Source organism: Meles meles, chromosome 21, assembly GCF_922984935.1.
Source record: "Meles meles chromosome 21, mMelMel3.1 paternal haplotype, whole genome shotgun sequence".
In the NCBI taxonomy this organism is placed as follows: Eukaryota; Metazoa; Chordata; class Mammalia; order Carnivora; family Mustelidae; genus Meles; species Meles meles.
The window spans coordinates 29,763,369-29,776,077 of record NC_060086.1 but is presented as its reverse complement, the minus strand read 5'-3'; the positions used below and the strand labels follow the sequence as shown (position 1 = coordinate 29,776,077).

The 12,709-nt window shown below is 42.9% G+C and overlaps 2 protein-coding genes across 3 annotated transcripts in view; one reads left to right on the top strand and one right to left on the bottom strand.

Annotated features, from left to right (window-relative positions):
* Positions 1-12,709, bottom strand: part of TMC7 (transmembrane channel like 7) — a 55,369-nt gene that overhangs the window by 24,208 nt on the left and 18,452 nt on the right. For both annotated transcript variants that reach the window (XM_045993840.1, XM_045993839.1), the window contains exons 4-5: positions 10,408-10,575; positions 7,866-7,948 (exon numbers count right to left, since the gene is read on the bottom strand). In XM_045993840.1, the coding sequence (XP_045849796.1) occupies positions 7,866-7,948; positions 10,408-10,575 (251 nt within the window). The remainder of the gene's footprint in view (positions 1-7,865; positions 7,949-10,407; positions 10,576-12,709) is intronic.
* Positions 390-796, top strand: LOC123934000 (60S ribosomal protein L30). The gene has a single exon (XM_045993842.1). It carries the CDS (start codon positions 405-407, stop codon positions 750-752), a length of 348 nt encoding a protein of 115 aa, XP_045849798.1. The 5' UTR covers positions 390-404; the 3' UTR covers positions 753-796.

Genomic DNA, 12,709 nt, shown 5'->3' with positions numbered 1-12,709 from the left:
TACTTAGGACTAGATTTAACAAATGAAGTGTAAATCTTACATGTTTAAGACTAGAAAACATTGTTTAAAATATTAAAAATCTAGGGGCACCTGGGTGACTCAGTTGTTAAGCATCTGCCTTCAGCTCAGGTTATGGTCTCAGAGTCCTGGGATGAAGCCCTGTGTTGGGCTCCCTGCTCAGCTGGAAGCCTGCTTCTCCCTCTCCCACTTCCTTTGCTTGTGTTCCCTCTCTCGCTGTCCCTCTGTCAAATAAGTATATAAAATCTTTTAAAAAAAATTAAAGATCTTAAAATTAAAGGGGCACCTGGATGGCTTAGTCAGTTAAGCGTTATACTCCCTTTCTCTCTCCCGGCCATTTTGGTGGCTGCTCTTGGTTGGGGCTGTCCCGCACCTAAGGCAGGAAGATGGTGGCCGCGAAGAAGACGAAAAAGTCACTGGAGTCGATCAACTCCAGGCTCCAGCTCGTTATGAAAAGTGGAAAATACGTGCTGGGGTACAAGCAGACTCTGAAAATGATCAGACATGGCAAAGCGAAGCTGGTCATCCTCGCCAACAACTGCCCGGCCTTGAGGAAATCTGAAATAGAATACTATGCCATGTTGGCCAAAACTGGTGTCCATCACTACAGTGGCAATAATATTGAATTGGGCACAGCATGTGGGAAATACTACAGAGTATGCACACTGGCTATCATTGATCCAGGTGATTCTGATATCATTAGAAGCATGCCAGAACAGACTGGTGAAAAGTAAATCACGCAGAATTTTTCTTTAATAAAACTGCCCACAGCTTGTTTAAAAAAAAAAGGGGGGGGGCACCTGGGTGGTTCAGTGGGTTAAAGCCTCTGCCTTTGGCTCATGTCATGATCCCAGGGTCCTGGGATTGAGCCCTGCATCAGGCTCTCTGCTCAGCAAGGAGCCTACTAACTCTTTCTCTCTTTGCCTGCCTCTCTGCCTACTTGTGATCTCTGTCTGTCAAATAAATAAATAAAATCTAAAGGAAAAAAAACAGGTTAAACAATCTTGAAAAACAAAAATTTGGGAGACTTGCACAACCCAATTTCAAAATTACTATAAAACAACATTAATCAGGACATTGTGGTACTAAATGAAGATAGACGAGAATCAATTGAATAGAATCAAGACAAAAAAAAATGAACCCATATGTCTATGGTCAACTGATGTTTGATAAAGGGAAAGAACTTTTTTTTTTTTTCAAGAAATCGTGCTGCTGGATGTGGTACATAAACCATGAAATCTTGGAACACCACATCAAAAACTAATGATGTATTTTATGGTGATTAACATAACACAATTTAAAGAAAAAAGAAATGGTGCTGAGACAGCACATGAGATGGAGAGAAAGAAAGAAAGAAAGAAGAAAGAAAGAATGTTCTTGGAGTCCCGGGATCGAGTCCCGCATCAGGCTTCCTGCTTGGCAGGGAGTCTGCTTCTCCCTCTGATCTCCTTTCTTCTCATGCTCTCTCTCTCTCGCAAATAAATTTAAAAAAAAAAAAGAAAGAAAAGTTGAACCCCTACTTTATCCCATATATGAAAATTAACTTATGAATCAAAGAAAGAAAAATAGAAGAAAAGAAGAAAAATAGAGGACTAAAGTCTTTATGACTTTAAATTTGTTCATGAATTCTTAGATAATGCACCAAAAGCCCAAGCAATGAGAGGAAAAATAAAAAGAACTTCATCAAAATTACAAATTTGGGGGTGCCTGTATGGCTCAGTCAGTTGACCATCTGCCTTTGGCTCAGGTCATGATCCCGGGGTCCTGGGATTGAGCCCCTTATTGGGCTCCCTGCTCAGCGGGAGGCCTGCTTCTCCCCGTCCCTCTGCCTGCTGCTCTGCCTACTTGTATTCTCTATCTCCCTGTCAAATAAATAAATAAAATCTTTTTAAAAAATTACAAATTTTATGGGGCACATGGGTGGCTCAGTCATTATAAGCATGTCCCTTCTGCTCAGGCCATGACGCCAGGGTCCCGGGATGGAGCCCCACATTGGGCTTCTGTTCGGCGGGAAGCCTGCTTCTCCCTCTCCCACTCACCCTGCTTGTGTTCCCTCTCTTGCTGTGTCTATCTCTGTCAAATAAATTAATTAATTAAAATAAATAAGTAGGGCGCCTGGGTGGCTCAGTGGATAAAGCCTCTGCCTTCGGCTCAGGTCATGATCCCAGAGTCCTGGGATCGAGCCCCGCATCGGGCTCTCTGCTCTGCAGGGAGTCTGCTTCCTCCTCCTCTCTCTCTGCCTGCCTCTCTACCTACTTGTGATCTCTGCCTGTCACATAAATAAATAAAATCTTTAAAAAAAATAATAAATTAAATAAATAAGTAAATAAATAAATAAAAACATTTTGTGCTTCTAAGGACACAATCAAAAATGTAAAGACAATCCAGAGTATAGAAGAAAATACCTGTAAATCATGTATCTGATAAGGCACTTGTATCTAGAATATATAAAGAACTCTTGGGGTGCCTGGCTTGCTCAGTTGGTAGAACATGCAACTCTTGATCTGGGGATTTTGTTTGAGCCCACCTGGATGGAGAGATTACTTAAAAATAGAATCTTAAAAAAAAAAAAAGAATTCTTATAACTCAACAATAAAAAGACATAATCCAATTTAAAAATGGGAAGAGGGGGCACCTGGGTGGCTCAGTCGTTAAGAATCTGCCTTCAGTTCAGGTCATGATTCCAGGGTTCTGGGATTGGCCCCACATTGGGCTCCCTGCTCAGCAGGAAGCCTGCTTCTTCCTCTCCCACTCCCCCGGCTTGTGTTCCTGCTCTCTCTGTGTCTCTGTCAAATAAATAAATAAAATCTTTTAAAAAAATGGAAAGAGGATCCAAATAGACATTTATTCAAAGAAGATATACCATGGGGGTGCCTGGGTGGCTCAGTTGCTTAAGTGTCTGACTCTTGATTCCCACTCAGGTCGCGATCTCAGGGTGGTGAGATCAAGCCCTATGTTGGGCTCCACGCTTAGCACAGAATCTGCTTGAGACTCTCTCTCTCTCTCTCTCCCTAGACCCCTCCCCCGCTGATGTGTGGGCTCTTTCTCTCAATAAAAAAATAAGTAAAATCTTTAAAAGAAGGTACATTTTGGTCAATAAGCACATGAAAAGACAGATGCTCAACCCCATTACTCATTAGGGAAATGCAAATCAAAACCACAAAGATACTCCACTTTACACAAACTATACTGGCTATAATCAAAAAGTCAAGTAAATACCAAGTATTGACAAGAATGTTGGGGACATCAGAACCCTCACACACTACAGGTGAGAATGTAAAATGCTGCCCCTACTTGGGAGAAGTTGGGCAATTCCTCAAAAAGTTATACAATGGGTCACTATCTGACCTAGGATTCCACTCCTGGGTATATACCCTGAAGAATTAAAAAGATGTGTCCCCAACAAAAACCTCACCCATGAACGTCCATAAGCAGCATTATTCATGATAGCCAAAAAGGTGTAAACCACCCAAATGTCCACCATGTATGGACGAACAAAATGCCGTATATCTGCACAATGGAATCTTTTTCTGCCAGAACAAGGAATGAAAGACTGGTAAGATGCCACACATGGGTGAACCTTAAAAACATGCTAAGTGAAAGCAGCCCGAGACAAAAGACCATGTACTAGAGGATTCAGTGTTGATGAAATGTCCGGAACAAGCATTTCATAGAAAGTAGATTCATGGTTGCTTAGGGCTGGTTAGAAGGACTGGTAGGGGATATGGAAAAGGCGAGGGAATTATTTTAAGGAGATGGAATTATTCTAAGATTGACAGGTGATGGCAGCACCTATACACCAAAAAAAATTGAATCATTTCATTTGAATCATGTTCAAAACATTGAACACTTTCATTGAGAGAACTGTACGCTATGTGAATTATTATCTCAACAAAGCTGTTACCAAAACCAAACCTAACCAAAAAAACCCAAAGGTGCCCTATGTGAAAATATAGCACAGAGAAGTTCCTAACTCCTTAGGGTGGAAATAAGTGAACACATCACACATCTCCTTTGACAATGGGAAAATTCTAGGAGAGTGGGAAGACAGTTTATCGAGAAGGTAGAAAGAGTATATACGTAGTACACAGATGTTCAGTATAGTGTTGTTTATAAAGGGGTAACATGAAAGCAACAGGGGACTTGCAAGACCATGAAAAAGCCATATTATAAAATATGAAGCAACACCATAAGAAGTACACGAGAAAGGTCGAGAAGGCTATGAGTCACACGGCCTCTGGGGAGAGGTATTTTTACCTTTCACTCAATAAATTCTTAAATTCATAAATATATTTTTTAATGATTTTATTTATTTTATTTGTAGATAGAGATCGTAAGTAGGCAGAGAGGCAGGCAGAGAGAGAGAGGGGGAAGCAGACTTCCTGCGGAGCAGAGAGCCTGATGTGGGGCTCAATCCCAGGACCCTGGGATCATGACCTGAGCCGAAGGCAGAGGCTTAACCCACTGAGCCACCCAGGTGCCCCAACTCATCAATATTTTTTATGATAACCATATATTCTTTTATTGAATATTCGAGTATTTTTTCTTTTGTTAGAAGAAAAATGTAGGAATAGAAGACTCCACCTAATTTTTCTTTCTTTTTTTTTTTTTTTAATATTTTATTCATTTATTTGACAGAGAGAGATCACAAGCAGGCAGAGAGGCAGGCAGAGAGAGAGGGAGAAACGGACTCCCCACCGAGCAGAGAGCCCGATGCGGGGCTCGATCCCAGGACCCTGAGATCACGACCCGAGCCGAAGGCAGAGGCTTAAACCACTGAGCCACCCAGGCGCCCCCCACCTAATTTTTCTGAAGGCTGAGGACACAGGCCATAAAAACTTGCCCAACTACATGAAACCTGTTTCTATTGCCTCAGGTTGTATCAGGCTGTCATTGACATGTCCCTCCAAATAATGAAATACTATAGGGCAAAGATCCAGCGGGCCTGGAAAATAATCTTTCTGATTTGATTATGAGCTCAACTGTCTTCAGCAAAGACAACCCAATGTTTAAAGATTCATTCATTCATTCATGAGAGAGCGAGAGAGCACGCTCCAGAGAGAGCAGGCGGGACAGAGAGCAGGCAGGGGTTGAGGGGGGAGGACAGGGAGAAGCTGAGCAGGGAGCCTGATGCGGGACTTGGTCCCATGACCCCAGGATCATAACCTGAGCCAAAGGCAGACCCTTAGCCAAATGAGCCACCCAGGCGCCCCGACAAGCCAGTGTTTAATCTCTCTGACCAACACTCCTTTCGTCACATATAGTCTATGGAACATTTATTAAGTGCATCTATCAAGTGTCCTATACAATTTTTCCTACAAGGAAGGAGGTTATAGTGTGTGGAGATCCACAAAGAGAAACTTCTCTTGTGGGATGTCATCTACACAAACAGGGCCAACAGTAGTTGTGGGAATTCGATCCCACTTTGCTTTCACTAGTGACCTTGGGTTAGTCCCTGAATTTCTTTCTTCCTTACATGTTTTATACAGCTGATTCCGTTTCATCTTTTGCATGGTGGACATTTTAATAATCACCTAACAGTCCCTTCTCAATTGCTCCAAGGAAAATATGACCTCAGAGATGTAAAAACCACTTTTTCAAAATCAAATGTAGTGGACAAACTCAAAGCTTTGTACGTTTGGAAAAGTGGATGCTCAATGACATGGCAATTTAAGACCAATAACTTTCAGAAAGATTTATTTTATATATTTGTATTTTTTTTAAACATCTAAAGGAGTCGTTCTTCTTCCTCTTCTTTTTTTTTTTTTTTTTAAGTAGGCTCCATACCTCCCGTGGGGCTCAAACTCCCTGCCCTGGGATCAAGAGTCACGTGCTCTCCCCACCGAACCAGCTAGGTGCCCCTCCAAAGGAGTGGTTCTTTTTGTTGTTGTTGTTTAAGATTTTATTTATTTGAGAGACAGAGATCACAAGTAGGCAGAGAGGCAGGCAGAAAGAGAGGAGGAAGCAGGCTCCCTGCCAAGCAGAGAGCCCGAAGCAGGGCTCCAATCCCAAGACCCTGGGATCATAACCTGAGCCGAAGGCAGAGGCTTTAATCCACTGAGCCACCCAGGTACCCCCAAAGGAGTGGCTCTTAACCAGGGGCAATTTTGTCCCTCAGGAAATACCTGGCAATGTCTGAGGACACTTTTTTTTTTTTTTTAAAGATTTTATTTATTTGACAGACAGAGAGAGAGCACAAGTAAGCAGAGCAGCAGGCAGAGGGAGAGGGAGAAGCAGGCTTTCTGCTAAGCAGGGAGCCCAATGCAGGGCTCAATCCCAGGACCCTGGAATCATGACCTGAGTTGAAGGCAGCTGCTTAACCCACTGAGCCACCCAGGCACCCCTGGAGGCATTTTTGATTGTCACAACTTGGCTGCTACGGGCATCTAGTAGGCAGAGGTCAGGGACACTGAGCTTCCTACTGTGCACAGGCAAGGCCCCCACAACAAAGTAGTGGTGGGTCCCAAACATCAGCAGTGCTGAGATTGAGGGAAAACCGGTCTAGAAGGCAGACATGGCCACTTTTCATAGGTACAACCTTACTTCCTGAAAAAAAGAGGAATATACAAATGGATGCACACACAAAAAATCAATTTTTAGAAGAAAGAAGATAAAAAAACAACTCTTGGAACTATGATAGAAAGGATGAGCTTAGTTCCACTTCAGAGCAAGGCTTTAACCTGGGGTTACTTTGGATTTCGGGGAATGTATATGGACGTGTACGCATGTGGTGTGCACACACACACACGAGCACATATATGGCTGAAGCATGTCTCTGTGTGTGACTACTGGGAGGAAGAGCCTTGGCTTTCAGCAGGGTGGTCTGGGACCCCATCATGTAAGGTTTTATAGTGTCTGAGAAATTAAATAAATTCTAGGGGCGCCTGGGTGGCTCAGTGGGTTAAGCCTCTGCCTTTGGCTCAGGTCATGATCTCAGGGTCCTGGGATTGAGCCCCGCATCAGGCTCTCTGCTCAGTGGGGAGCCTGCTTCTTTTTCTCTCTCTGCCTGCCTCTCTGCCTACTTGTGATCTCTCTCTGTCAAATAAATAAATAAAATCTTTATAAATAAATAAATAAATAAATAAATAAATTCTATCTGGGTGGGTTTTTTTTTTTTTTTAAAGATTTTATTTATTTATTTGACAGAGAGAGATCACAAGTAGGCAGAGAGGCAGGCAGAGAGAGAGGAGGAAGCAGGCTCCCCACGGAGCAGAGAGCCTGATGTGGGGCTCGATCCCAGGACCCTGAGATCATGACCTGAGCCGAAGGCAGCGGCTTAATCCACTGAGCCACCCAGGCACCCCTATCTGGGTGGATTTTCACTGACACTTCTCTCTTTCGGGGAGACTCAGTATTTTGTTGCAAGTCAATACAAAGGGGGCTGGGACTAAGGAATGGCCAGTGGCTGAAAGTGACAAAGCCTGTTTCCTCCATGTTCTAACAGTGGGTGGGTGAACATTGCTCTTACTGATGAAGTCCCTGCAAATCCTGTTTCTTTTACTTGAATTTGTGTCCAATCCTGTGCCTGGCTCTCACTGCAGACATTCAGGAACCTGATCTTTAAAATAACATACTTTTAGGGCACCTGGGTGGCTCAGTGGGTTAAAGCCTCTGCCTTTGGCTCAGATCATGATCTCAGGGTCCTGGGATCGAGCCCCACGTCAGGCTCTTTGCTTGGCAGGGAGCCTGTTTCCTCCTCTCTCTCTCTGCCTACTTCTCTGCCTACTTGTGATCTCTGTCAAATAAATAAATAAAATCTTTCCCCAAAAATTAAAAAAAAAAAAAAATAAAATAACCTACTTTCAGTCTGTTGAGCGTCCAACGAGAGAATTCTGTTAAATACTCACTGTGCCGGAGAGCAAGTCTATGACATAACTATAAAAGTAAATGAGTCCAGAGCTGCTTATTGGGTATATGGTGCACTGAACATCTGTAAAAAACAAAAACAAGGTCAGTGGAAAAGAGGTTTACAGTCTCTACAGCGTGTCTATCTTAAGTTGCGTATACAGGCCTGCCCACGTATGTTCCTTTAGAGATGTCACATATAATCATGTATGCACGCTTGTGAATGTGTGGTTTTCTATTTGCAGTGCAAACCCCAGTATACCAAGTATAGCACCATTTTCTCCTCTCCCTACACACCTATTGATATGTTTTGTCCTATATACTTTTTTCTATATACTTTTCTTCTATATACTTTGTATATAGTATTTTTTTTTTAAGATTTTATTTATTTATTTGACAGAGATCACAAGTAGGCAGAGAGGCAGGCAGAGAGGCAGGCAGAGAGAGAGGGAGACACTCCCCACGGAGCAGAGAGCCTGATGCGGGGCTCAATCCCAGGACCCTGAGATCATGACCTGAGCCGAAGGCAGCGGCTTAATCCACTGAGCCACCCAGGCGCCCCTGTATATAGTATTTGTACATATTTTTTCCTATATACTTTGTACGTGAGTCCACTTACCTACAGCGCACATTACATACAGTGGAATCACTGTGATTCCACTGTAAGGACAACCAATTTTTAATGAACAATTTTTTTTTTAAGATTTTATTATTTATTTATTTATTTGACAGAGAGAGAGAGAGATCACAAGTAGACAGAGAGGCAGGCAGAGAGAGAGAGAGAGGGAAGCAGGCTCCAAGCTGAGCAGAGAGCCCGATGTGGGACTCGATCCCAGGACCCTAAGATCATGACCTGAGCCGAAGGCAGCGGCTTAACCCACTGAGCCATCCAGGCGCCTGAACAATTTTTTTTAATTAAAGAAAAAGTAGCATGGAAACAATCCAGGTGAAGGAAAACCAATTTTGAAAAGATCTCGGGGCGCCTGGGTAGCTCAGTGGTTTAAGCCTCTGCCTTCGGCTCAGGTCATGATCTCAGGGTCCTGAGATCGAGCCCTGCTTCGGGCTTTCTGTTCAGCAAGGAGCCTGCTTTACCCTTTCTCTCTGCCTCTCTGTCTACTTGTGATCTCTCTCTGTCAAATAAACAAATAAAATCTTAAAAAAAAAAAAAGATCTGTACATGTGTGTAAATAAACACACAGCTTCATTAAAACAACCTATGTATTTACATATGCACAAATAACCAAGAAATTATTTGAATGTCAATTTTAATGACACTACCTTATCCTTGAACAGCTCATTCATTTTCCCTGTATCAGTGAGCTATTGCTTCGTAACAAAGAACCACCAAGTCTCAGTGACTCAACATGCCAAACATTTGTTTTCTCAGTCATGGAGCTGCAATTTGAGTTCATTGAGTTGATGCAGGCTGAGCTAGGATGGAACCCAGGCTTCCAGATGGGCTCAGGTCTGCACTATATGACTTCATTCTGGGGCCCAGGCTGAGGCAACGGTTATCTGGGCAATGCTCTTATTGGCAAGCCAACCACACAAGCCATTTCAAGCTAATACCCCACTGGACAAAATCAGCCACATGATCAAGTGCAATACCAATGGGACAGAAACTATTCTCTGCCCACAGTGGGAGGCCCCACAAATCACAATTACAGGGGAGTGAAAAATTGAGGAAAATTACCCAATCTACCATCCCTTCTCTGGGCTTTAGTTTCCCCTTTGTTAAAGAAGGGAGTAGAACCAGTTCCTCCAAGACCAATTCCAGTTCTGCCATTTTGTAATTCTCAGGTAAGTCAGGCTCTGACTCAGCTGGCCTACTTCTGGCCCCCAGCACAGGGCTTCATACCTAGAGGGGAATCAATAATGTCTGTAGAATGACAGAGACTCTCCATGTTTTTGTTTAAAAACACAGAATGCCCCAAAGCTGGGACCTATATCGATTATTCAGTAAGAAAACACAGGTCCAGCGCTTGGTGTAATGTCTGGCACATGACTGGTGGAGGTCTGAGTGTCCCCATTACCAGAGATAAAAGTCTCAACATAAAGTTACAGGAGTAGGTTGTATCATGTTTGCTAAAATTTCTTCTTTCTTAGCTCGCAGTGCTTCTCCCAAATGCCTTGCTGAAACCAAGACTGGCCAAGTGACTTGCTTTGGGTAATGAGATGCAGCAGAAATGACAGGTGTCATTTCTAGTTAGTAGCTTTAGGAGATGGGATGTTTGCCATTGGCTCTTTTTCCTTTGGACACAGTGACCATCAGTGGTCCAGAGAGAGGCTGTTCCATCAGCTTGGGCTCCAGAGCGAAGATAATACGGAACAAAGCCACCACCCAACAGTACTGGGGTGAGAAAGAACCTTTTGTGGTTATTAGGTGCTGAGAGTTACGGGGTCATTTGTTTCTGTAGCATACCCAAGCCCATCCTAACGCAGGCGCCCACAACTTAGAATACGAAGATTCCCAGAGATGGAAGCCCTGTAGACAGGTACACAGGGACAAGAACATTCTCACAGCAAACCAGGACTTAGACTCACCCGTGTCTTTGGACGGAATGAGCACGAAGGTGCTGTTGGTGATGTTGTATTTGGTGAGCAAGACTGGGAGCAAAACCAGCATAAAGATGATCAGAAATATCACCAAATTCAGCAACACCAGAAACCGCAAGAAGGAGAAATAGGACTGAATCCCAGTGCCAAATTTCCCTGGAAAAAAGAAATCCAGACATCACTGACCAGGACTATTGACCCCCATGCATTACCCACGATAGAGACAATCAGCCAGAAAGGTGAATTTCGAGTGATACTGATGGGGGAGTGAAGAAGTATTTTGGTTTTCTACTGTTGGTTTTAAGGTTCTCCTTCTTTCTAAATCTACACTTGACCTTGAATTAACTACCTGACAATGGTGTGAGGCAGGCCTCAATATCTATCTTTTCTTATATGAATATCTAATTGACTCAATGCCATTTTACTGAAAAGGCTACCCTTTCCCCAGGGGACTGAGGGAGTGCTTTTGCAATGGACCATAAATGTATGAATCCAAATAAAATAAAATAAATGTATGAATAAAATAAAAATAAATGTATGAATCCATTCCTGAATTCTGACCAGCGATGTGCTGAACAAAAACCTCCAGAAAGGCCACCACTAAACAAGAAAGGAAGCTGGGGAACCCCTGGGTTTGGAAGCTTGGATCGGCCTGGATCAAATCCTTCAAATCCTGGGTCTGCCTCATCCTAGCTGAATGAACTTGGAAAAGTATTTTAACCTCCCTGAGCCATGCAAATGATACCGAGAGGGAATGCTCTTATGAGGATTAACTAAGGCCACCCGAGGAAAACGTTTAACACAATGCCCTGCTCACAGAAAAAGGTCAGTCAGGGTTAGCTTTTATTATTTGGCTCCAACTGTGATGCTGTACTTAGATCTCAGAAAAAGTACAACCAGACGGTTAAGTTTTAAGTGAGCCCACACAGCCCCTTGTGATTGAGTTTACATTCCCCCAAGAAAACAACAATTTAAAGAGGTGCTTCATTGAATAAGACACCAATATTATTTTATAGGTCGTAAAAGAGTAATAATGACAGCATTTCTTCCATTCATCCTGCCATATTCCCTACAAACTTGACAAAATTCCTACATTAGCAGATTCGAGGAGTTGTTTGTAAATCATTTTTGCTTTATGGTAGAAACTATGTCATCCTAAGAGGTATTTTCCCCTGGCTCTGCTATGTCACCCAATGTTTCAATATTTTCCCCTAATTTTATATTTTGGCACAACTTCCAGTTTTTATATACTTGCTATGGACTGAATTATATCTCTCCCCCCAACCCCCACCCCTGGCCCAAGTTCATATAGTGAAGCCCTAACCCCTAATGTGATGGTATTTCAAGGTGGGGCCTTTGGGAAGTGGTTAGGTTTAGAGGAGGTTGTAAGAGTGGGTTTCCATGATGGGATTTAGTGGCCTTACAAGAGGCATCAGAACTCTCTCTCTCTCTCTTCCTCCTTCTCTTTCCCCAAGAGCACACAAAGATGAGGTCATGTAACCGTCATGTAAAGACAGAGTGAGAAGGCAGCCTGGTCTTGAACTTCCAGTCTCCAGACTGTAAGAAAATACATTTGGGGGCATCTGGGTGGCTCAGTCGGTTAAGTGTCTGCCTTTAGCTCAGGTCATGATCCCAAGCTCTGCATGGGGTGGAAGGCACTCAGCAGGGAGTCTGCTTCTTCTCCCTCTTCCCCTTCCCTTCTGCCACTCATGCTAAAATCTTAAAAAAAAAAAAAAGAAAAAAAAGAAATTTCTGTTGTTGAAGTTGCTCTGTCTATGGCATTTTGTTACAGCAGCCAGAGCTGACTGACCATACCGCAACCCAATTCTTACCCATATTGAAAAGTAGGGATCTTCAGTATTTTTAGGGCCATGGGCACTTTCCGCAGTCTGGCGAAGCCTAACGAACCCCATTTCAGAATAACATTTTAAATGCACCAAATGTTATATGTTAATTATATGTTAACTAACTAGAATTTAAATTAAAAATTGGAAAAAAATGGAATCATATATTTTGCAACTATATGACAAATAAAATATAATAAATAAAATAAATAAATAAATAAAATATAAAATGATGCCACAAAATATAAAAAAATGCCACTGGGTGGCGCAGTAGGTTGGGGCCTCTGACTTCAGCTCAGGTCATGGTCTCCTGAATGTTCCTGCATTAAAAAACAATATGACAGAGACCTGGGGTCGAGCCCCGCATTGGGCTCCCTGCTCGGCGGAGAGCCTGGTTTCCCTCTCTCTCTCTGCCTGCCTCTCTGCCTACTTGTAATCTCTGTCTG